Source organism: Sceloporus occidentalis, unplaced genomic scaffold, assembly GCF_023333645.1.
Source record: "Sceloporus occidentalis isolate IW3139 unplaced genomic scaffold, rSceOcc1.0.p SCAF_1, whole genome shotgun sequence".
NCBI lineage: Eukaryota > Metazoa > Chordata > Lepidosauria > Squamata > Phrynosomatidae > Sceloporus > Sceloporus occidentalis.
The window spans coordinates 273,673,524-273,698,089 of NW_028316981.1; the positions used below are offsets into that span (position 1 = coordinate 273,673,524).

The 24,566-nt window shown below is 40.4% G+C and overlaps 1 protein-coding gene across 3 annotated transcripts in view; it reads right to left on the reverse strand.

Annotated features, from left to right (window-relative positions):
- Positions 1 to 3,181: 3,181 nt before the first annotated feature.
- The window catches only part of ATG10 (autophagy related 10), a 136,103-nt gene continuing 114,718 nt past the window's right edge, over positions 3,182 to 24,566 (reverse strand). For all 3 annotated transcript variants that reach the window (XM_089493757.1, XM_089493741.1, XM_089493750.1), the window contains 3 exons: positions 8,445 to 8,542; positions 7,518 to 7,633; positions 3,182 to 6,559 (listed from right to left, as the gene is read on the reverse strand). In XM_089493757.1, coding sequence (XP_089349883.1) covers positions 7,522 to 7,633; positions 8,445 to 8,542 — 210 coding nt within the window. In that variant the 3' untranslated portion in view covers positions 3,182 to 6,559; positions 7,518 to 7,521. The remainder of the gene's footprint in view (positions 6,560 to 7,517; positions 7,634 to 8,444; positions 8,543 to 24,566) is intronic.

A 24,566-nucleotide genomic window follows, 5' to 3' on the forward strand; every position in this document is an offset into this window, starting at 1 on the left:
ATACCACCAGCTTTGTTGTTTTGCTCCAAGATGTGCAGAGAGGGAGGGGACACTGACCCATCAACCTATTATCCTGCTCTGTCCTTTTGGGGAATGATCATAGCTTGATGCTACCATGTTTTCCACACAGAAGATCTCAGGTTGAATTGCTGACATCTCCATGGAGAAAAGGACCAAGTAGCAAACATCCTCTCTCTGCCTGAAGTCAAGGCACACTGCTAGTCATAGACATCATGCGGAGGCTAGATGGAGGAAAACAATTTCAACAGAATATTCTTTGATTCATGAATCAGTTTCCTGAAGCAGGAACATTGTATCTAAGCCTCAGCAGCAATTTGAATGTTGTTTTCCATGTACCTAGGATGTAGTCCAGGGGTGGGGAGCATAAGGGCCTAGGTCCAATTCCGGCTCTCCTGGAGTTCCCCAGTTGGTACTATTGCTTTCTCTGTGGTATCATCACATGATGGTTTCTCTATTTTGTAGATTGTTTTTCCCAGTCTAAAAGGATGAAATGGCCTTCTATACTATTTTATTACTAGCAAATAAGAGCTTCAAGCTAATCTGTGCGGGTATATTTAGTCCCACCATTTCCCTTTGGATTGCTTATTGCTGGAACATGACCCCCTTAAACCTTCCCTGAACAGGAATTTTGCCCTCAAGTTAAAAGTATTGTCCTACCTTTAGTCTAGTCTCTAACTGAAGCTTTCATTTATTTCAATGGAACTGATCCTGGTGGACTTTGCCAAAACACCTAATAATAAGGATTTGAGTTGCTAAATAGTAACCACAACATAAGGAATGGTTTGTGAGTATAGCTACACCATCAGGATTTATTATCCTTTGTTAAGAGTTTCTTCAAACTGCAATCTACCTTCATCAGAAGTATAATATATTCATTTCATATATCCCTGCTGTGAGGATTTCAGGAAGAGATGCCCTGTCTGAATTATTCAAAAGGTAAGCAAATCTCAAGCCATTCACTATGGGATATACTGGAAAGTGTAGTTGTTTCAATCAGTCTATGGCATCTCAGGACAGAGTCAAACAACATGATTCACTGATATAATGATAATAATAATAAATTTTATTTATAATTCCCGCCTCTCCCTGCGGGATTACAGCAAAAAATTCAGGAATACAAAATGCAAATACAATGTTATCTAAAAATACAAACAATAAAACAGTCAGCAATACTGCTACCAGTCATTAAAATATCCAAATCGTCGTCTGTTCCCATGCTCTTAAATCGGAAGTGGGGGTGTTCTTTGGGATCAATCATAGCAGATCACAGGTGGATAGGCCCGCCGGAAGAGACCCATCTTAAGTGCCTTCTTAAAAGCTTCCAGTGTAGTAATAAGACTGATCTCTTCTGGCAAGTTGTTCCATAGTTCAGGGGTTGCAGCTATGAAAGCTTTATGGGAATTTGTAACTACTCTGGTTTTTGTGTATTCCAATAGTTTCTTCCCTGATATTCTAAGAGTGTGGGGCGGATTGTGTAGGGAGAGGCGTTCCCTTAAGTAACTCGGACCCAAGCCATGTAGGGCTTTAAAGGTAATGACCAACACTTTATATTACGCCTGGAAGCTGATCAGCAGCCAATGTAAAGATTTTAATATTGGAGTGATATGGTCTGATCTAGATGTTCCCGTGACCAATCTGGCTGCAGCATTTTGGATCCGCTGAAGCTTCCAAACTTGGTACAAAGGTAGCCCCATGTAGAGCGCATTACAGAAATCTAAGTGAAAGGTTACCAGTGCGTGTACTACTACTTCAAGGTCTCTCTGGGCCAGGCAGGGGCACAGTTGGCGTATGTGGTATGATCTCTAATTTAAATGACGCTAAAATGTTTTCAGACATATAGTTGTTGTTGTGTGTTCTCAAGTCACTTCTGATTTATGGCTCCTCTAAGGAGGGATGTGATGGCTTAGTGATTAAGACACCAATTCTGATGATCAGAAGATCCAAAGGTTAGCAGTCCGAAGCCCGTGTGCTGCATGATAGAGTGAGCTCCTGTCACTAGTTCCAGCTTCTGCCAACCTAGCAGTTTGAAAGCAAGCAAATACAAGTAGCTAGATATGTACCACTTAAGTAGAAGGTAACGTTTGGTGCAATCTTGCTGGCCACTTGACCACCAGAGCAGTCCTTGGACAACACTGGCTCTGTGGCTTAGAAACGGAGATGAGCACCACCCCCTACAGTCGGTTATGACTACACATTCATGTGAATGGACTACCTTTACCTTTAAGGAGGTAAGGAGGTATCACAGGGTTTTCTTGGAAAGATAAGTTCAGAGGGGGTTTGCCTTTTTCTTTCTCTAAGGTTGAGAGAATGTGACTTGCCAAATATCATCCAGTGGGTTTCCATGGCCAAACAGGGATTCCAACCCTAGTCTCCAGAGTTGTAGTCCAATGCTCAAACCACTATCCCATGTTAGCTTTCTCAGACATTTACAGTATACTAATGTAAATAGAGTCACTATAGTCAGATGAATATTTTCATAATAATTATTTTTAAAATATGAAATGGACTGTCGCCGGGCCCCGAGTCCCCTCTGAAGGAGGAGGCGGAGGTCCCATGGGTTCCATGACAAATAGTCAGAAGCGGGGTGATGCTGCAACAACTTTTAATGTAACACAACTGAAGTAGGCCCAATGGCAACAATAACAGGCAAGTTTCTTCACTGCACTTTCTCAAAACACCAAACTCAAAGTCTCACTCTGGGCATAGAGTCCGGCCCGGGTTACTTCACCCTTTAGGCTTACAGTTCTCCCAGGTCAGCGCTCTCCTGGGCGTCCGGTACCTCTCGACGTACCCGGCCTAAGGCTTCCCGGGTGGTCGACCCACTCCTTCCCCGAATATCCCACAACAGACGGGGCCCAGGATGAAGCACGGGGCAGGCTAGATAAGGCTCGGGGTCAGCACCTGTGGGATGTGGAGGCCACCAGCTTTCCACCAGGGGTCGGACCTCCACTCTCCTTCCTGGGACTGTTCTATGGCCCCGAAAGTGCCGCCGATTAATTTCGGCCGCCAAGGCTTCACTCACCCGAGCTTCTATTCCGGCTTCATAGCCCGTCTCTTCCCACCCACACAGCATCTCCAGCGGTCTTCCAGCTTCCTCCTTCCCCCCTTCTCCCCCCAGCGTCTCTCCTTTTCTTCCCCTTGACCCCGCCCCCTCCTCCGTCTCCACCCTAGGCCCAGCTGTTTCACCCTTAGCCGGCCCTCCTTCTTCCCTCGGGGCGTCTCCAGGGTCCTCAAGGGTGTCGTCTTCCACGGCGGGATCCCAACCTGACTGATCTGCCTCCTCCACCCTCTGACATGGACGTTAGACTAAATTCATGGAGAACCAGTTGATCAACAAGTATTATTTATGAGAGCTAAATATAACTTCTGTGTTCAGAAACAGTATGTATTGAATCTCAGTTGCTGGATAGGTACAGTGATGGATTATGGTAGTGGTTGACTGAGATTTCTGGAATCCTGGAGGCTCTTCTTGTTATGATCCATTAAAGTCAAAAGTGGGAGTGTCCTGCCTAATATAGTTAAGATGGCATACCCCTATCATTGCTCAGCCTAAGATCAAGTAAAGATGACATCCTCAAGATACATGAGGCTTAATATACAGAATCTTATAAAGAGTTAATCCGATCAAGACAATCATCTAAATTTCTTTTACTCACTTATAGTTTGTAATAACTTAATTTGGATGTTGCTTTACACCCCCAGCTCAAAGCTCAGACCACCCAACACACCTGCAAATTGTGCAGTCCATGGGCCACATGCAGTCTACCCTGATAGAGATGCTGAACCCCACTCACTGAATTATTTTGTCTCCAAAATGAAGAATTACACCCCTTCAGAAGCCCCTGCAGACACAATTCTTTTAACCTCCCAATAGTCCTTTCTTACTTCAAAATATAATTTAAAAATATAGATGTAAGTATACACTCTCTACTAGAACCTTTTCACACCACACAATTATACTGCTATATTCCGTGATAAAACATGGAAAGTGGGGCTTATATACCCTAAAGGCACAAGATCTGTCTGATCTTGAAAGCAAAGCAGGGTCAGCCCTAGTTAATACCAATGAATACTAGGTGCTGTAGGCTATATTTCAGAGGAAGGAACTGGCTAAAACACCTCTGAATATTCCTTGCCTAAAAAAACTCTGTGAAATTCATGGGGTTGCCGTAGGCCAACAGGTGACTTGAAGGCACAGATACACAAGCACACAGACACACTAGTGTTGGACTAGGGCTCTAGGAACCCAGGATTTGAATACCCACTTGGCCATGTAAACTCACTAGCTGATCTTGGGTAAGTCACTCTCTCTTAGCTAAAATGAAAGCAATTGACAATCACCGCTGAATAATATTTGTGAAGAAAGGGTTGCTGTAAGTCAGAAGCACATAACAACAAGAACCATTCCACTTTAACTGCCATACTACATCCTATGAAATCCTGAGATTTGCAGTTTAGAGAGTGGCATTTAGAATTCTCAGTGAGGGAGCTCTAATGCTTCACCAAATTATGAGCCCCAGCGTTCCACAGAGTTAAAATATGGTACTATAACTGAGTAGTGTGAAAGTATTTGGAAAAAATGATAGGTGTGGCCTGTGCGTTTTTAAAAATGTGGTAGGGTATGTCCTTGCCAATGGCAGTCCTCTGCTTTAAAGAGATGTCCAAAGCTGTATCATCCAAGGGGGAGGGGGGCTTTAAGTGCATTTGAACTATTCAAAAATTACACAGAAAAACAGATATATGATTTAAATGGCAGAATATCTAACATCTTAAAAACATGTTTCTTTTTAATATTTTAGGCATTATACTTTAATAGTTGTCATTACATTTAATTTGTTTCTATTAGGAAAACAGACTAAAATAAAAATAACACAAAAGGTTTATTTAGAAGGAATTAAATCTGCCTGACATGGATAGTGGATATTACATTACAATGTAGTATTTCACACTGGTTTTATCATTATTATTCATGTGAAATCCATTTAATATTAACAGAGACTTGATTTAGTAAAGGTATGATGCAGGCTTATATCTAATGCAGAGTTAGGCATGTTTAAGTCTATTGATTTCAATGGGCTTAAGAATGCTTAACTCACACAAGATTTAGTCCATTCTTTACTCATACATAAACCAGACTGGTAGTACAGCCCAAAATATTAGTGAAATCTACTAAAAATTGCCTCAAGGGGAAGTTGAACTATTTCCCAAGATTATGAAGAAAGCCACTGCCATGTGTTTCCTTCTAACTATTGATCTCTAACTATTACTGAGCTTCTGGGAATTTACTTTTATCTGACCAATACAGCACTGGAATACTCTTTCATCCTTTGGTCTTTTAACTGACACCTATTCCAGTAACAAAATATAGACATTTGTACAGTCTGGCTAGAACTGACATTATTCTCAGTGAGGGTGGGCAGACTAGCAGTAAAATATATCTGTGATAAGATGCATCTCAGTAAAATGACTGACAATATAGTGGAGTACTGCCAATTTAGATGGAAGCAAGTAAAATTAAAATCTGATCACTTTTTGCTAACTGATGTAAGAAATTAACTGATAAATAATCTTTAGATTCTGCAAGCTATACAAAAGAGTATACATATATGTAACATTGAGACTATTTGGCATGTACCATAGTTCTAGCTGAAGCTGCAGGACTTCTGAAATAGCTTGTGTTTTATACAGGCTTTTGCTAAAACAAAAAACAGCCCCAAATAGTCACATGGCACCTTTTTTTTATACGCTTAAATAGAGGGTGGTGGTGGGGGGTGGTGGTGGTGAGAGGAGCTAAATCTTTCCCAAACTAGATTTTACCCCAGCCTGGTTCACTCCTACTACCAGAGCCAGGTTGAAGAAAAGGGGAATTTGGGTGAAGATCTAAGACAGGAGACGGATTTGGCTGAAAATCAAACACCATGTGTTTATCATGGTGTGTAAACTAGGTGGTAAGGTATGGCAAACTGTAGCTTTTCAATATATATACATGTCATCCACAGATCACTTTGACCATTGCATATGAAGATCAATGCAACAATTTAATCCTAAATCCTATCAGGCAGTGTGTTCTGTAATGTGCAAAAATAGCAGCAAGAGAACAGCTTGCAAAAAACAATCACATTCCATGGGGCCTCATGAGCTAGCAGTAAAGGTAGAGATTTATTATTACTGTAAACTTCAAAGTCCTTTGGCAGTCCCCCCTCCCCCCCCCCCAAGCCTGATAAGTTGTCTCAAATCAGTCATTCGATCAATTTAGGGAAACAGTATCTTTTCCACTTAACATTAGTCCAGCTACCACATGAATTGACATCTTTCTCCTGATGGGATGAAGCATCATCCTTGTTACAATTAGAACTGATTTCAAGGCTTGGTTATCTTCAGACACATATCAGTGAAATTGGATCTCCACTGAAACATCTTGTAGTGATTGCAACAGCTTGTTAGACTTGATGTTTTACTTAGCTTCATATCTGAGATGAGCTACAGCACTAGAGCAGCACCTTTAGACTCCACCACTGACAATGCTCTTTTAGAGAATCTGAAACAACAACAATGAAAAAGTAATGAGAAATAGTGAAATAATTAAAATTAAGATGGATGCCAACTTTAACAGAATAGCTCAAGGGGTTGTAAGCTTGCTTAAGTCAAGTCACTCTTGATTTTATGACCTCGCTCTCAGTTCTTATTGCCAAGTTAATGGCAATGTTCCAATATGATCCATCTTGGCAGAAAAAAACCCTATTCATACAGTTTATATGAAAAGCTTAGGAACATAGTACATAGTCAGCCTTCAAGCCATTTCATGCAGGAATTATATTTGCAACAGCTATAACAGTGTCTCCAAAAGAAGGATACAAAGTACAAAGAAAAGGGAATTTTTCTCACTCATGTAATCTTACATGTGAGCCCTTAATTAGCCATAATTTGGGCTAATGTCACTGCTGACATAGCACTTAGCCATACCTAAGATGGGTGGGAGGAATTATCTCTGGAAAAAAGGAAGAGCTCAGTGAAGGTTGTCCACCATTATGTGACCTGTTCCCAGTCTCTTAACTGGAGTTCACTGGATACCCTACTTAGGTCTGTCTTAGCCACAGAGAATTGATTTTTGCATTACAGTGCCAACCAAATTAAGTAAAATGATATCAGAGCATCAAAATAAAAACACCAAATTGTATTGTGAAAAAATAAACAGAAGCAAACACTATTTTTTTAAAAGGGCTGGGTCTTTTTTGTATATACATATATAAAAGGTCTTGCCATTAAAGAACATAAAACAAAAAGAAAACAAAAAGAAATCCAGGGAACCACTTTTAAGTTAAAAACATTACGAATAAACAAGTGTATATGCATAAGTATAAAGCTATCATCAAAATACTGGCAGCAATAGCATAATATTTTGTTGGTTTAGAAGCAAAAACAAAAGGTTTTGGGCAATCTGAAGAAAAAGATACAATTACTTTTTAAAATGTAATGTTGAGTAAGATATGGTTCACCTCTTTAATCAGCACTTGTACTCTGTTCAGCAATGGCTTTTGCATAACCCAAAGGAAGATTGAGACCCACCACTGGGCCTACAGTACTTAACCATGCAATGATGTAATTTGTACTCCTACAGAACAAAAAAGAAAAATAGGCATGTTATACTTGGGGTAAAACTGTCTTTAAACGCAAAATTCAGTCTACAAAAGCCACACAAAGCTCATCTAGCAAAACGCCTGCTCAGTTACAAACATTTTACATAATTATTTAAAATCCTGCAGCACTGGGCACTGGTGGGTTTTACAAGGCAGAATATCTCAAAGCATCAGTATCAGCATACTCTAAGAGGGCCTAAGCAGCTATGAAGAGTGATTTGGAATGGACTCAAAAATCACATGGAAGCTTAATCTTTGTTTCTGACCTTTCATGTTATTTTCCCTTCACATATCTGTCTTTACTACTACACAGCTCATACTTTTCAAAAAACTGAAGACTGAAATAGACAGAACTAGCTGAATCTTGCAAAAGTACCCTAAGAACTATATCTGGCTTATGGATCTTAAAGCCTTTTAAGATAGATACTTTGAGTTTTAACATTATTAGCAATGAAGTCAACCAAATAAAGATGATATTAAGCATAACATTGTCCACAACAAAATGCCCAGGGTTACATTTGAGACATAACTAATATGTCCAAGGATAATTGTGAGCAATTTAATGTGCTCTGTACATTTAAGTTTGTTACGCTATGACATGTAAGACAACTTTACAAAATCGAGCCTTATTTCCCATCTGAATTTGTCTGACTACAAAATAGTGCATCTTCAAGGAATATTTCATTACTAGAAATGCAGGTAGACATTCATTCATGCTTTAATGTGTTCATGAAGGGTGGTTATAACAATTTAGAAAGGCTAACACTTTGCTTTCATGTAAATTACCTCCTTTGTTTATGTGAACCTGATAATACTGAAGCCATAAACTCATTTGTCCGACAAGGGTGAAGGAAAAAGAAAGGTTGTCCAAGTAATGGATGTTCCTGAAAAGAAACAAATTTGTTAGTAATTTACAATAATTCCCTTGGTTTTCACCTTTCTCATTTTATAGATGAAAAACAGAAGTTGAGACATAGTAACTTGTTGAAACCGTTCAAGAAAATTAAACCTAAGCTGTTACTTGAACCCAGATCTTTTTTATGTCAAAAAGTATTTTCAATAGACCATGTTCCTGTATTCACCAACAAAGTTCACATAAATGATTTTTTAAATGTATACATTTTAATATAGCAATATAAGAAGGAACATCCACTGGTCTTTGTTTCTCTCCATCTCATCCAGGAGGCAGTCTACCAGACTGGAGAAAAGGAAGTAAAAGAAAGTAAAAGAAAGCAGATCTCCTGAAAGCCAGGCCTGTTGGCTTTGCCTCTCCTTGACATCCATCAGTCATTTTAACAGGCTCAGGAACCTCACAACATTAAGAACATGTCCCTGCATTTTACTCTCCCTTTCACTTCCCGTCATCCGCTTTTCTACATAAGCTCTAAGACAGGGGATACCTTCTTTTTCACTTCTCTCTTATTTATGTGTCACTCTGAAAGTCTTTCCACCCTGTATAATGGAGCATAAATGAAATGATTTTGTGTACCAAAAAAAACCCCCCAAATCTGAAAAATAATTGTAGCCGTGTGCAATCACAGCATCATATGCGCATTATCTGGATAATACTAAACAGCAAGATAAGGATTTTCCAGGTACCCTTTCAGGACCTTCTTAAAGATATTCAAGAATATCCTTAGCTCATGTTATTATGTCACAGAAACATGTTCCATGCTAGCTTTTAAAGACTACACAAGACAAAACAAGCTTTCAAAACTAAATTACATTTAAAGAAATTAAAGTGAACAAATAAAAAAATTAAAGGATTTTAAAAAATATACAAACATGTACTGCCTTTAAGAGCCATTTTATTTTCTTGGTGGTTCGGAGAGAGATTTTACAGAAGTAGCATGATTCCATTTTTATATACACAACTGGAAGGCTGTTCTCTTTCTGACTGGACCCACTGATTTCTGCAAAAACAGTAAAAGTGCTATTGAACCCCATTAATCACTTTTGAGCTCAAAGGACAGAATCTGCATTTAGCTCATACACAGAATCATTTTGATTATGTTCCTAAAGTTTGTCATCACTCCTTATGAAGACTCTGAAGATACATTTAATTTCCTCAGAGACTTCTCCCACCTCCAGGTATAATGAGTTTTACTGGAACCTGATATACCCTAGCCATAAGGATTGTTTTCTAGATATAAATGTATACTCAACTGGAAAATAATCACAGCTATCGGTAAGAATAACATTTTTCCACTGATCAATGTACATCATCATCAAATCACCAAATATACTTTCGACTACAAATCCTGCTTCATATGTTACACTTTTGTAGACTTAGAAATAAACTTCCATGTCTGCACAAACAAGGAAACCTAATACGATGGCAGCACTTGAATCTGACTACCCCTCTAGGTGCTGGAACTCTGCAAACTTACATTTTTATCTCTATACTCTGAAAACTGAAATACATGGACTTGGGAATTATACACATCTATCAGCAAGTGCATGTTTTTTTATTACTAAGTTATAAATTATTTTAACTCTGTACAGAGAATATCGGAAACAAATGAAACATCAGCACCACTTTAGAAAAACAATGCATTATGTATATTTCAGGGCAAGTAAAGGATAAGGATGCTGAAGATGGAACTTCTTTCCAGCTGGGTCCTTTCTTAGAGGCATTTTAACAGTTTTAAACTGAGCTTTAAATTTTTGATTTAATTGAAGTATTACTGAAGTATTATTTCAGTTAGTCAGTAAGTTTAATAACTGACATTGTACTGTTTTATTTGACATTACACTAAGTTGCCATTAGTCCCATCTTTGGAAGAACAGTAGTATATAAAACCTCTGGCTTTTCTTCACAAACAAAGATTCAGGAAGGACTCATCTCGCGCTTTGTACAAGCGCGTTGATGACTAAAAAGGCCAATCCGAGATAAACAAGTCCAGTTGCAGAAAGCACAGCAGAAGGTCTCCTTGGGTGATGTTTCCGGGTTGTGGTTCTTCCTGCGTTGTCATTTCTCTTTGAGACTCGTTCAGCGTGAGCTTTCAAAAAAGGCTGCAGCATCGTGGATAGTGTGTCTCCATGCCTCCCGATGCGAGTCCAGGGCGGACCATTGTTGGTGATCAATTTGGCTGAGCCTGAGATGTTGTTTCAGGGAGTCAAGTTCACCATAGAATACTATTTTTGGGAGGTGATGGTCCTTCATCCTAGAAACGTGTCCTGCCCAATGCAGCTGCGTCCTCAATAGCATGGCCTCAATGCTAGTGATCCCTGCTTGCTCAAGGACAGCAATATTTGTCACATAGTCAGTCCAGTGTATATTTAGAACTATGCGTAAACAGCGCAGATGGAAATGTTCAAGGAGTTGTAGGTGTTGGAGATAGGTGACCCATGTTTCAGACCCATAAGGGAGAATAGACAGTACAATGGCTCTATACACACTGATTTTTGTGCTTCGCCTCAGGTGTTTGTTACTCCAGACACTTTTGTGAAGCCTTCTGAATGCACTATATGCCTTTGCTAATCTGTGATCAATCTCTTTATCAATCTTGGCATCTGAGGAGATTATGCTTCCCAGGTAGGTGAACGGCTGGATGGACTTAAGCACAGATTTGCCTACAGTGATGTGGGGATGGTAGTGTTCTTCCTGAGGTGCAGGCTGGTAGAGAACTATTGGTATAAAACCAATAACATAGATAACACTACAGTGCAAAAAATGCACAGAGACAGCATATTTTACTTAACAAGACAAAGTGAAATTGAACAATATAATTGTTTCTAGTTTCTTCAGTTTTAATCTGAAAGATTAACAGTCTATAAACACAAATTCACGCAAGGATGTTGCCATCTACTAGCTGTACAACAAGTGAACTGTTGCTATTATGAATTATCAAGTTAATGCCAATCTGAATGAAAATATCTAATTCCATTCAGTTGCTAAACTGAATCCAAAATGTGTGTCTTTGATCTGGCAACATTTTTTTTTTAGTAACGATGATAATATAATGATAACAATCAGAAAGTAAAGTCAAGCACAAAGTAAAGTGCAAGTAGCTATCTGTAAGTTAGGACAAATAGTTATCTTCTCAAACAGGCTTCCGTCCAGGAAAAATGTTCTCTATTTTGAGCGTGGCTAAGAAGCACATTGAGTAACACCACATGTTGGGCAATGGGTTGTTTGAGGTACAATGCAAATGTTGAAAGGGTTTCTTCTTTAATTTCAGCACAATGGACAGATGAAAGGAATAATTTAAATGTAGATTCAATCAAGGGTTTGTTGCTGGTAAAGTACAATATTAAGCATTTGTCTTGCTCAGAGTTCTATAAGTATATTGCAAGACAACAAGGAATTTTAACAAAGATAATAGGTTCATCAGAAAAATATAGTTGAGTAGTAACATACAGTATATGTAATATAGCTGTAAATAAACCATATGAAATGAATTTATACTTATATTAGTGTTTTTAGCTTTTATTTTGTAAAGTCTTATATTTTATGGTGTCATGTCCTCCTTTGTGGTTATGACAGCTGGTCACCCTGGTAGTTCCCATCCCATGCTGTACCTCAGCCTGAGCCTGTGCAACTGAACAAGCCACATATTTCATCCCAGTTTACCCCTACCTTCTCCCACTGTTGCATCCCTTGCGTTTAGTTTAAGACTGAACACAAGGCAGTGGTCTTATACTCTATAAAGCAATAGGCCACAGAAGGAATAAGTACCACTACTATATAGTGTTGGTGACCACCCTACCTGAAAGCAACCTTTCGCATCTATAACAGCATATGAGTTTTTCAACTGTAAATTGTGGCTTCAGGTTCTCCATGTCAAGGTCTTCTGTTCGAATAAGAAAAATGGCATTTGCTCCTTAAAACAAAATATGTTTTTTCTCTAGAAATTCACAATAGCTTTGTGAATGACCACATAAGCCAGGATTGTAAGCACCTGCCAATCAAACATCAACTTTGTTTATCTCTGCTAGTCTAGAAATAGAAGCCATAACACATCAAATTAGGGCCAGCCACCTAGTACCAAATATGTTTAAGTATCAGATATCTCTGCTATGTTACCTCATGTTTACTGTTTGTGGCTATGATTCCTGGAGATCTGTATTAAAAAGACTGGTGATAGCATAGCTTGCATAGATACAGTATCTTATACATGGCATGACATGTCAATCATAACATGGTTTTCTCAAACTTGCATTGGTCTAGAGACATAAAAGAAATCTCACATACTGAATTTACATTAAAGTTTAATATACTTTTATTAATTTTATTCATGCAGTTTAAAAATATACTGTAATCTTCTTACCTAAAAACTATGATCAACATAGTTAATATTGTGTATAAATCCATGATATATGCTTTAAAGTATTGGCAAAATAATTTATAATTAACATGTTCATCAAATATTTTATTCCAAAAAATAAAAATTAATCCTCTCACATATAAGAATCTTTATATTTATTTGTCCTCAAACTCTTTTTAAATAATGATACCAATAGCTCAGAGACCAAGAACTGACAAGCAAATCTATTGATTTTTCTCCAACATTTTCCTTGACCTACATCTTGTGTATTTGCACCTAGTGTAATTTTTAAGAATCTTTTTATCTGATAATTGCTCTGATATCATGAAGGTCATCCCACTGTCAGACACCATTTTCTGTTTCAAAAATATTGCATTTCCCCATATTCAAATTAAAACATGTAGTCACTGGGGAAGGCTAGAAGAGCCACTACAACATGAAACACTGTCTGATGAGTGTCAGAACCAGTATCATACTGAAGAATCACAGTGGCAACAATTCAATAAGCAACATATCCCATCTGCAAAAAAGTGACTGTATCACATTGTGCCCTGCAAGGCCACACAAAACATTACAGACTTCAAGCCAATGTGATGGTCAAAAACCCTGCTCCTGCAACCCCTTGTATGTAAGCAATGTGGCTAGTCTGAGGGCCAATGATATACACAGGAGACAGTCAGGGGGCTCCTTACTTTGTAAAAGCTGGAGGCAAAGTTTCTCACTTGTCCCTCTTCCTGCAGTCCTGGTGTCCTGCTCCTGAAATGCTCTTAATAGCAACACTTACAAACTCATGTCATTTACTTTTACTCTCACACACCAGGCAGTATATTCTCTATTGAGATGTTATATTAACTACTATATAAATAAAAACCAGTATCTAGTTTCTATAGATTTTTCTTTATGACAAGTCAATTTCAGTTAAGGAAGTACACACTCTGTCTCAGGGGTGGGAAAAGTACAGTCCTCCAGATGTTCTTGAGCAGCTAGTCCCAACATTCTGCACTGCTGGCTACGTTGGCTAGGGGTGATGGGAAATATATCTGAAGGGCTGCATTTTGTCCACTTTGATCTACCCCATTCAGCAACAATGGTCCAAAACACTGCAGAAATAATCCAGTTTGAGACTGCTTTAACTTCCCTGGCTCAGTGCTAGGAAATCCTGGGAATTGCAGTTTATTGTAGCACCAGAGCTACAGAGCTGACAGAGAAGGCTAAATATCTCACAAAACTACAGTTCCAAGAATTCCCTAGCATTGAGCCAGGGCAGTTGAAGTGGTCTCAAACAGGATTATTTCAGATCATTGTAAGATTATAGAATCTAAGAATTGGAATGGACTACATGGGCCATCTAATCCAATCCCCTGCCAAGAAGGAATCCACAACTCATGAAGTCATGAAACATGACCATCCAACATCTATTTAAAGACGTCCAAAGATGGAGAATTCATCATCCTCTGAGGCAGTCCATTCCATTGTTGAACAGCTCATATAGTAAAGAAGTTCTTCCAAGGTGGAATTTCTTTCCCTATAATTTGAACCCATTGTTTCATGTTCTGTTCTTTTTGCAGCAGAAAACAAGCTTGTTCCATCTTTGACATCCCTTCAGATATTTAAAGAGAACAATCATGTCTCCTCTCTAGTCTTCTTTTCTCCAAACTAATGCAACCCAGCTCCCTAAATTGTTTTTTATAAGGCTAAGTTTCCAGACATTTCGTCATCTTGGTTGGTTACTCTTTTCTGGACATGTTCCAGCTTGTCGATATCTTCTTGAACTGTTTTGCCCAGAACTTGACACAGTATTCCAGGTGAAGTCTGACCAAAGCAGAGTGGCACTACTACTTTCCTCTGGAAACAATATCCCTGTTGAATTACATTGGCTCTTTTAGTCATTGTATTACACTGTTGACCCACGTTTAGCTTGTGGTCTACTAAGAACCCCTAGATCCTTTTCACATGTATTGCTTTCAAGGCAGATGTCACTCATCCTTTGTTTCATTTTTTTCTGCCTAGATTTAGTTCTTTACATTTATCCTAGTTGAAATTCACAAGTGTACATGTCAAGTTGTGCATATTATTGACATCCAATGCCACTCCTGCTCCTCTCATGTTTGGTCTATATCTTTGAACAGGTTATACCCTTCCATTAATATATTCTGATCTTAAGAATTACCCCACTAAGTTTCAGTGACGCCTATTAAACTTCTGTGTGTTAATAACTCAAGTTTATCTTATTTCTCATGCTTTGTGGATTAGTGTATTTATATCTCTGTGCATTAGTGTAGTGGACCATTCTCTCTACCTGCTTCTTTGTTATTGTTTTTTGTCCACTGTCTGTTTTTTTGTACTATTGGTCCACTTCCCCCTGTATTATTCCCAGCATTTGATGTCCCCCCTGCACTCTGGAATAATATCTTCTTTCCCCATGTAACTCAGTTTAAAAATTACCCTCCTTTAATTATGTGTAGACTGGATTACCATTAGTAATTCTAAATTCTAGAATGCAGCAAAATCACAATGTCACTATTAATTGTATTGATCTCCTAAGCTGCTACTTTAATTCTCAGTACCTTGAAAGAGAACACATGAGTTCCAAAAATCAAGCTGAGCTTTTAGAGGACAAGTTCAACCATAGTCTTTTCTTAGTGAGTTGTTAAGAAGATTGATATAAATCCAAGGTTAAACCAATGAAATTGAAGCACACTGAAACATGTTGTGGATAATTGCCAATGTAATGAAAGTTGGAAGAGTTAGTTGCTCAGGGAATTGGTAATGGAACACAGAGCCATTTATTGCTAGGTCATGGGGCCAAATTTGGCCCAGACTGCTAGTATCAGAAAGTTATTACTATACTATAACCTACAGAAAATTAATTGATAGTACTTACTTTATCAGAAAAAGTATTAATTAGTCCCTATTGTTTCCAGAACAGAAACAATAGAATAAATTGGTCAGAGTGATTTAATATGATAAATACATGTACATGGTGGAGATACTGAATTTCATAATATTGCTATCTAAGAATATAATATACATTAGATGAATAAGTCAAAACTGGGATAAAGTTATTGCTATATATTTAACGTAAGTCAAAGGATCTGTGCACATATCTTTAGAGAGCTTCCCAGTAATATTAGAGCTGTCCTGATTTCTCCAGCAGAATAATAATAAATAAACTTTTAATTATGAAAACTATTTTCATCGATTAAGTTAATCAAGAAGTTTGTATTATTTAAGAAAAAAAACTTTTCATAAGGACAAATAGAACTGTGTGTGGCTCACAAATGCTTCTTTTGGTTTCTTCTGGCTCTTTAAAACCAGTGTACTATAACAGAGACTTATTTCCATACCACAAGCTCCTGAAGAAAAAAGAATGCTAATTGAGGGCTTAGCATCACAGGTAGTTTGCTGCTCAGCAGGCAACCAACACTGCTCTTTGAATCAGGCTGGAAATGGAACAGCTACAAATGTCCTAGCCAATTCTCCCCATTAGGTCACTACTAGTTCTTCATCAGATCACAGCTTGAAAAGTTCCTACAAGTCCCAGAATCCCTCCAAGAGTATGATAATTTAAGCCAGTATCACCCTTGTCCACTTAATATACCCTCTCTTCGTGCATTTGCTAGATTAGCTTTGAAAGAAACTACAGTACCTATCTTTTCCCTGCCTGAGCTATAAACTAGGGCTGAGGGGGTAGTGATTATTAAAAAGGGAGGGCACAAATGGGGAAAGAGGAATGCATGAAGAATACAAAAGTGCTAAAATTAGTATTTTGAAAAATCTCTGTTCTCTGTGAATTTTTTTACTGTTATGTTTGTTGAGCAAGTTCAAGAAATTCTCCCTATACAGAATTAGTAATACTTGGTTTCCATATGTCAGGTTTATTTATCAGTTACAGAAAAGAGTAATGAATCACACTGATATTTGCCAGCATAAAACTATTTAAATGAAAAATCAACTTAGTTTACTTATAAATTAATCTTTTGGGAGTGAAACTGCCACTGCAGTAGACCATTCCATGATTAATGGAATTTTGCAGGAGTCAATCTTGACATTTTCAGGAACAAAAACTTCTGGACAAGAATAAAACAATGCAATGTGGAAATATTTTTCTGAAATGTAAACACTAAGATCTTTGAAAGGAACTTGATACTGATATAGACATAAAATGAAATGAAGTTCTATAAATTCAGAACTTCTTTCCTTTGCATCTTTACTCATTCTCACTTCCATTTACAGTTTCTATCTAAATAACACACTGACTCTAGTGGTAATCACTTTTTATTTCTGAAATGACCATGTTAGAGTGTAAGGACAGGAGGTGTCAACTGTGAAGTTTCTGAAAAAACCCTTTTGATCACCCACACTGAAAAACAGACCATGTGATGGCCTAAACGAAAGGGGAAAGTGTTTTGGTTTTTTGCACTGTGAGCAACACCACCATTCAGTGATGACAGATCTTTGTTGGTTCATGTCCTTTATCCTCCTTTTATCATTGACTAAATAAAGTATCATTTCTAGAGATCTCAACATGAAAGCATATTAAACACTCTCGTTTACTACAAGAAAACAAACTGTCCTGAAGTTCAAGGACTGACAAAGCAGAACTTTCAGACTGGTTTATACAACTTTAAACAGTAAGCACACAGTGAGATAATCCCTAAAATAATACATGAAATATTATCCATGTCAAATTTCAATTAACAACGAATGTCACTTTTGGGTAATGGATACAGCAAGGTAATTAGTTCTGGATAGCTAGTATTATGTGTTTTACTTCCCTTCCCCCAAACAGCAGGTATTTTGTTGTCGGTACATTTCCTGTAACAGCACCATTTATTTTCTCTGTCATAACTGGAGCTCCTCCAGTAGTAATGGCTTCTATTTTCTCCAGTGCTACATTAAACTGCCTTGGAGCATCCATCATAGCATTTATGGCCTCTCCATTTCTCCCACAGTGGAAAGGGATTGTTGTCCAAAGCATCCTCTGTCACATCTAGTTTTGCATGATGTACCTTTGATGGAAATCATTCGTAGGGGGATGTCAAGATTTTATCAAGGGCAGAAGAAAATATTTTTTGCTTGAACGTTTTTTCTACTATCACCTGAGACCTCAGCTGTACTTAAGGCAGAAAGGGGGAAGAAAAAAATAGTACAACTTCTTTTCTAGATTTTTTGAGAAAAGGCTTGTGAATAAAAATAGGTATCTTCCTCATTTCCCCATTTGCAAACTATGGTCAAAGGGATTATACTGGCAAATTTCAAACAGTGTAACCAAAGTGCATACCAAAATAAATAATCTTCATGTTTGACATCTGGCCACAAAATAAGTACTCTGATCTACCAACATAAAAAAACCAAATCAGTGCAGCTCAACACAGCAGAACAACAATTTTATTCCTTGAATTCTCCCTAATGATCCCCTGCATGGAAGCCACTTTCCTCTTAATCCCTATATTGTTCTAGCAAAAATAGAGAGGGGAGGGAAGAAAGATAAATGTGGATGAGGATCGTAAATGTGGATGAGGACTGTAATTCATGTAGGCTTCCTTAATAGCACCACCAGTTTCTTCTTCTGTTTATAGTTTCAAGCATAAGTTGAAAGAGGTGCTGGAAAATGCTTCCCTATCAAGCATTCTCTTTGCTATTAGAGCAATGGGGCTTTAGCACACAACTCCTTTGCTGCAACAGCTCCGCTGGCTGTCAATCCATTTCCAGACACAATTTGCTGGTTTTGACCTATAAAGTCCTATACAACTTGGGTCCAGGCTTTCTGAAATACCGTATCTCCCGTAATAATAATAATAATAATAATAATAATAATAGAGCTTTGAGATTGTCTGGAGAGGACTTACTCATCTTTTCAGGCTCATTCAGTGGAAATAAAGGAGGGGTCCTTCTCGGGGGCTGCTCCTAGATTTTGGAAATCGCTCCCAAGTGAGGCCAGGATGGTTCCATCCCATCTTCCTTTTTTGCAACTGGTAAAAATATTTTTGTGCCACGAGGCTTTCTCATACTGATCTGGGTTTGGCTTTGAAATGCTTTACAGACTTATACAGAGTTTTTAAAAACAAATTTTGTTGCCTTGAGTCCCTATATTGGGAGAAAAGCAGGATACAAACAAACAAACAAACAGTCAGGCTTTCCTGCATGACTCTACCTTATACATGCTGTCTCTAGAACTTTCCCCCTTTGCTCTGTCACAAGTGTGGGGAAGTAGCTTAAGCAATCACACCATCTGACCAGAGAACCTGCAGGTATGTCCTTTTCCTCCTCTCTTAAAATGGTGAGTGAGGCTCTGCCAAGCTGTTCCTCTTCTTGAAGCTTTCCAGTAGAAGGTTTAGGCACTGCATACATATATTTGAAGGCAGTAAAGTGTATAGGTTTGAGTGTTGGACTACAACTCTGGACACTAGGGTTCAAATCCTGTCTTGGACATGGAAACCTAGATTAACCTAGATTAGGTGACATTGGGCAAATCAGACTCTCTCAGGCCTGTTACAGACTGCCAAAATAAAGCTGCTTCGGGTCTCTTTGGAGCTATGCTATTTAAATGATGCATGGGTCCTAAGAGTCCAGAGGTCGCGCCAAAGCCACACTCCATTCCTAAGCACTGGAGTGCAGCTTTGGTGCAGCTTCCGGATTCTTAGGATGCATGCATCGTTTAAACACCATACCTCCAAAGAGACTCGAAGCAGCTTTATTTTGGCAGTCTGTAACAGGCCTCAGTCTCAGGATGACCATGAGAAATCCCCACTGAAGAAACATGTCAAGAAATCACCATGATAGGGTTGCTTTAAGTTGGAAACAAATTGAAGGCACACAACAAGAAGTTTTAAGCTATTAAACTTGTATACTGTCTGTTTGCCTCACTTTGCTAAAGCTAGTGTCAGAGGCACCCAAGAGATTCAGTGCTTCCTCTTGTGAACTCTGCTAAAGGAGTTCTGCTAAAGTTCAGTCTTCATCGTTCCCAGAAAAGGGGCTTGTAGTAGACTATTTTCAGCTAGGTCTTTCTAATAGGAACTTAAAAGAAGCACTGTCTACCATTTCTACCTGCTCTCTCTAATACAGGGTAGCTCATTTAAAGTGATATGGCCTGTCGATCCAAATCCCAGTCCGCTTCCTAGTCCATCACTGTCACTGACATTTCCTGTGTGTATTTTAACAAATAAATAACATCTGCACAAATGTAAAGAATACTCAAAGAGTTGTAAAAAGAAGTGACCATTAATATTCAGTTACTTGCAAATAGGTGAGAGGAAGCAAGTGGATATATAACAGAATATTCAAACCCTATTGTATTATATATTATACCACATAGTATCACTATAAGTACTGCTGTCTTATATATTTGTGTTATATTATCAATATATATCACTTGGTAAAAAGATATAAAGGAATCTTGCAGTACTTATGAGACTAAGAGCTTTACTTCATGAGGAAAGAAAGCAGAAATAGAGCTGGAGAATAGCAGCTTTCTCTGTGCCTTACCTTTTAACATTATACCACTTCAGTTCTCTTCCCATAGGAGACAGTTGTAAAAACACATCCTTTGTCTAGCTGGTAAAATCCATTCAGCAATAGACATGCTTTTACAACCATCTCCTGCAGGAACCGAATGGAAGTGCTGTAACATCATGCAGTATGACATGGACAAAGCTGCAACACTCAAACTCCATTTATGCTTTCTTTTCTCATGCAATAAGAATCTAACTCAGGAAAAAAAAATCGAGCATAAGCTTTTGTGGATTCCAGTCCATTTTATCCGATGCATGTCTCAGAGGTACTCTTTTACTGCTGAAATAAACTAACACAACTATGAGAGAAAATAAATGGAGGATAAGTTCTTATCGGTTGCTGTTACTGTTGCTCAAGTTATCAGGGTTGTTTTCTTTTTTTAATGAACAGACATTTTCCTTTTTATAGGAATATACAGAGCAGTTGTGAGAATGAACAGAACTATTTTATTCCTACATGAAAGAAAGGTTCTTTTTATTTCAGAACAGATTGCAGTAAAAAGCTTGAATTTTCAAGGCCAATTAGCTAGTTTGAAAACTTTTTTTTTTGTACTCTGGATGGGAAGGGGAGCACCTGACATTTATGCTAGAACAAGGTGACCAGATGTCATCACTGCAAAGGTGGGCAAGGCACAACAAAATGTAGGACATTCAATAAAAAGGTAGGACATTACAAAACAAAAGCTAAAAACACTAATATAATTCAATTCATATTGTTTATTTACAGTTATATTACATATTTTTTATTATGTACTCTATTTTTCTGATGAACTTATTATCTTTGTTAAAAAGCCTTGTTGTCTTGCAGTAGAACTCTGAGCAAGACAAATACTTAAAATCGTATATTACTAGCCAAAAACCCTTAACAGAATCTACATTTAAATTATACCTTTCATTTGTTCATTGTGCTGAAATTAAAATAACCTTTCAACATTTGCACTGTGTCCTCAAGAAGACTATTGCCTAATATGTTTGCTATCCTATTCCCCTCCAAAAAGGAAACCCCCTGAGCACAGGGGGCAAGTCTTATCTGCTGCTGCTTTGATGAAAAAATAATTTTAGAAGGATCCATTCTATCCCTCTATTTGCAGTGAGGACAGGCTGCCAAGTAGATACATTTCTCAAAGGGGGACAGCAAAAGTGGTGTTACTCAATGGGCCTCTAAGTCATGCTCATAATGGAGGACATTTTGGAATTCTTCCTGGACAGAATGTTGAAATGTAGGGCATGTCCTAGAAAAGGAGGACATCTGGTCACCCTGTGCTAGAAAGGTAAGATTTTTGAAACACTGTACCTTTGAAAAAGGAGGCATGCCATCCAGCTCACCAAGATCAACGGTGAACAAAGATTTACGAGATTATCACACGCACCTTGTCCCACCATTTTCCTGACAAGATAGATGTGTGTTTAACTGTGAAAGACGGGTCTTATTGCATTCTCCTGGGGCTGGGCGTAAGCAGCCCTTATGCAATCCAGGCTTATCTCACGGCTTTTCAAGGATGGGATTTTCCATCCTTATGCAACCCTTAAGGCTGGGTTGCATATGCCTGGCCCTGAGAGAATGCGACAAGACCCTTCTTTCACAGAAAAATGGCAGGATAAGGCATGTGCAATAATCTCCACAGAAGAGATCGCTCACTGGCCAGTTTGCTATAGCATTATGAAATCTGAATGTACAGTGGGCCCTCCTTATATGCGGATTTGCCATGCATGGATTTGAGCATACACGCATGGCAAATCTGGGAAATTTCCCCAATGGCGGTGTCCCTCTCCTCCCCTCCCCTCCCCTCCCCCCAACTCTTTCTTTCCCTCCCTCCCTCCCTCTCTCCCTCCTTACCTTTTCTTTGCAGCGGCCACCACCGCCTACGCCTCCTTACCGGCACGGCCGGAGTAAAGGCCGGGTGGGGGTTTTGAAGGCCAAGAAGCCTCCAGCCTGCCACCTGGCCCCTCCGCGGCTGTGGCGGGGGATCAGTGCCCAAGGCCTTCGAGGCCTTGTCGCCGCTGCCACCGGCACCTCTGGAGGGCTCTTCCTCTTTAGGCCTGATGGTGTTGTGCCTGTCCTTTCGCTCCCTCCCAGGCCAGAAGATGAAAGTTGGAAGGAGGGAGGGGAGGGCTCTTCCTCTTCAGGCCCAATGGCGTTGTGCCTGCCCTTTCGCTCCCTCCCAGGCCAGATGATGACAGTTGGAAGGAGGGAGGGGAGGGCTCTTCCTCTTCAGGCCCAATGGCGTTGTGCCTGCCCTTTCGCTCCCTCCCAGGCCAGATGATGACAGTTGGAAGGAGGGAGGGGAGGGCTCTTCCTATTCCTTTCACTCCTTCCCAGGCCAGAAGATGAAAGTTGGAAGGAGGGAGGGGAGGGCTCTTCCTCTTCAGGCCCAATGGCGTTGGGCCTGTCCTTTCGCTCCCTCCCAGGCCAGATGATGACAGTTGGAAGGAGGGAGGGGAGGGCTCTTCCTCTTCAGGCCCAATGGCGTTGTGCCTGCCCTTTCGCTCCCTCCCAGGCCAGATGATGACAGTTGGAAGGAGGGAGGGGAGGGCTCTTCCTATTCCTTTCACTCCTTCCCAGGCCAGAAGATGAAAGTTGGAAGGAGGGAGGGGAGGGCTCTTCCTCTTCAGGCCCAATGGCGTTGTGCCTGCCCTTTCGCTCCCTCCCAGGCCAGATGATGACAGTTGGAAGGAGGGAGGGGAGGGCTCTTCCTATTCCTTTCACTCCTTCCCAGGCCAGAAGATGAAAGTTGGAAGGAGGGAGGGGAGGGCTCTTCCTCTTCAGGCCCAATGGCATTGTGCCTGCCCTTTCGCTCCCTCCCAGGCCAGATGATGACAGTTGGAAGGAGGGAGGGGAGGGCTCTTCCTATTCCTTTCACTCCTTCCCAGGCCAGAAGATGAAAGTTGGAAGGAGGGAGGGGAGGGCTCTTCCTCTTCAGGCCCAATGGCGTTGTGCCTGCCCTTTCGCTCCCTCCCAGGCCAGATGATGACAGTTGGAAGGAGGGAGGGGAGGGCTCTTCCTATTCCTTTCACTCCTTCCCAGGCCAGAAGATGACAGTTGGAAGGAGGGAGGGGAGGGCTCTTCCTCTTCAGCCCCGATGGCGTTGGGCCTGTCCTTTCACCCCTTCCCAGGCCAGAAGATGACAGTTGGAAGGAGGGAGGGGAGGGCTCTTCCTCTTCAGCCCCGATGGCGTTGGGCCTGTCCTTTCTCTCCCTCCCCGGCCAGAAGATGACAGTTGGAAGGAGGGAGGGGAAGGCTCTTCCTCTTCAGGCCTGATGGCGTTGGGCCTGTCCTTTCGCTCCCTCCAAGGCCAGAAGATGACAGTTGGAAGGAGGGAGTGCTCTTCCTCTTCAGGCCCGATGGCGTTGGGCCTGTCCTTTCGCTCTCTCCCAGGCCAGATGATGACAGTTGGAAGGAGGGAGTGAAGGGCTCTTCCTCTTCAGGCCCAATGGCATTAGGCCTGTCCTTTCGCTCCCTCCCAAACCAGGAGATGACAGTAGGATGGAGGGAGGGGAGGGCTCTTCCTCTTCAGGCCCGATGGCGTTAGGCCTGTCCTTTCACTCATTCCCAGGCCAGAAGATGACAGTTGGAAGGAGGGAGGGGAGGGCTCTTCCTCTTCAGGCCCAATGGTGTTGGGCCTGTCCTTTCGCTCCCTCCCAGGCCAGAAGATGACAGTTGGAAGGAGGGAGGGGAGGGCTCTTCCTCTTCATGCCCAATGGCGTTGTGCCTGCCCTTTCGCTCCCTCCCAGGCCAGATGATGACAGTTCGAAGGAGGGAGGGGAGGGCTCTTCCTATTCCTTTCACTCCTTCCCAGGCCATTAGATGACAGTTGGAAAAAGGGAGGGGAGGGCTCTTCCTCTTCAGGCCCGATGGCGTTGGGCCTGTCCTTTCGCTCCCTCCCAGGCCAGAAGATGACAGTAAGATGGAGGGAGGGGAGGGCTCTTCCTCTTCAGGCCCGATGGCGTTGGGCCTGTCCTTTCGCTCCTTCCCAGGCCAGAAGATGACAGTTGGAAGGAAGGAGGGGAGGGCTCTTTCTCTTCAGGCCCGATGGTGTTGGGCCTGTCCTTTCACTCCCTCCCAGACTAGAAGATGACAGTTGGAAGGAGGGAGGGGAGGGCTCTTTGGGGGAAGGTTTTCTCTT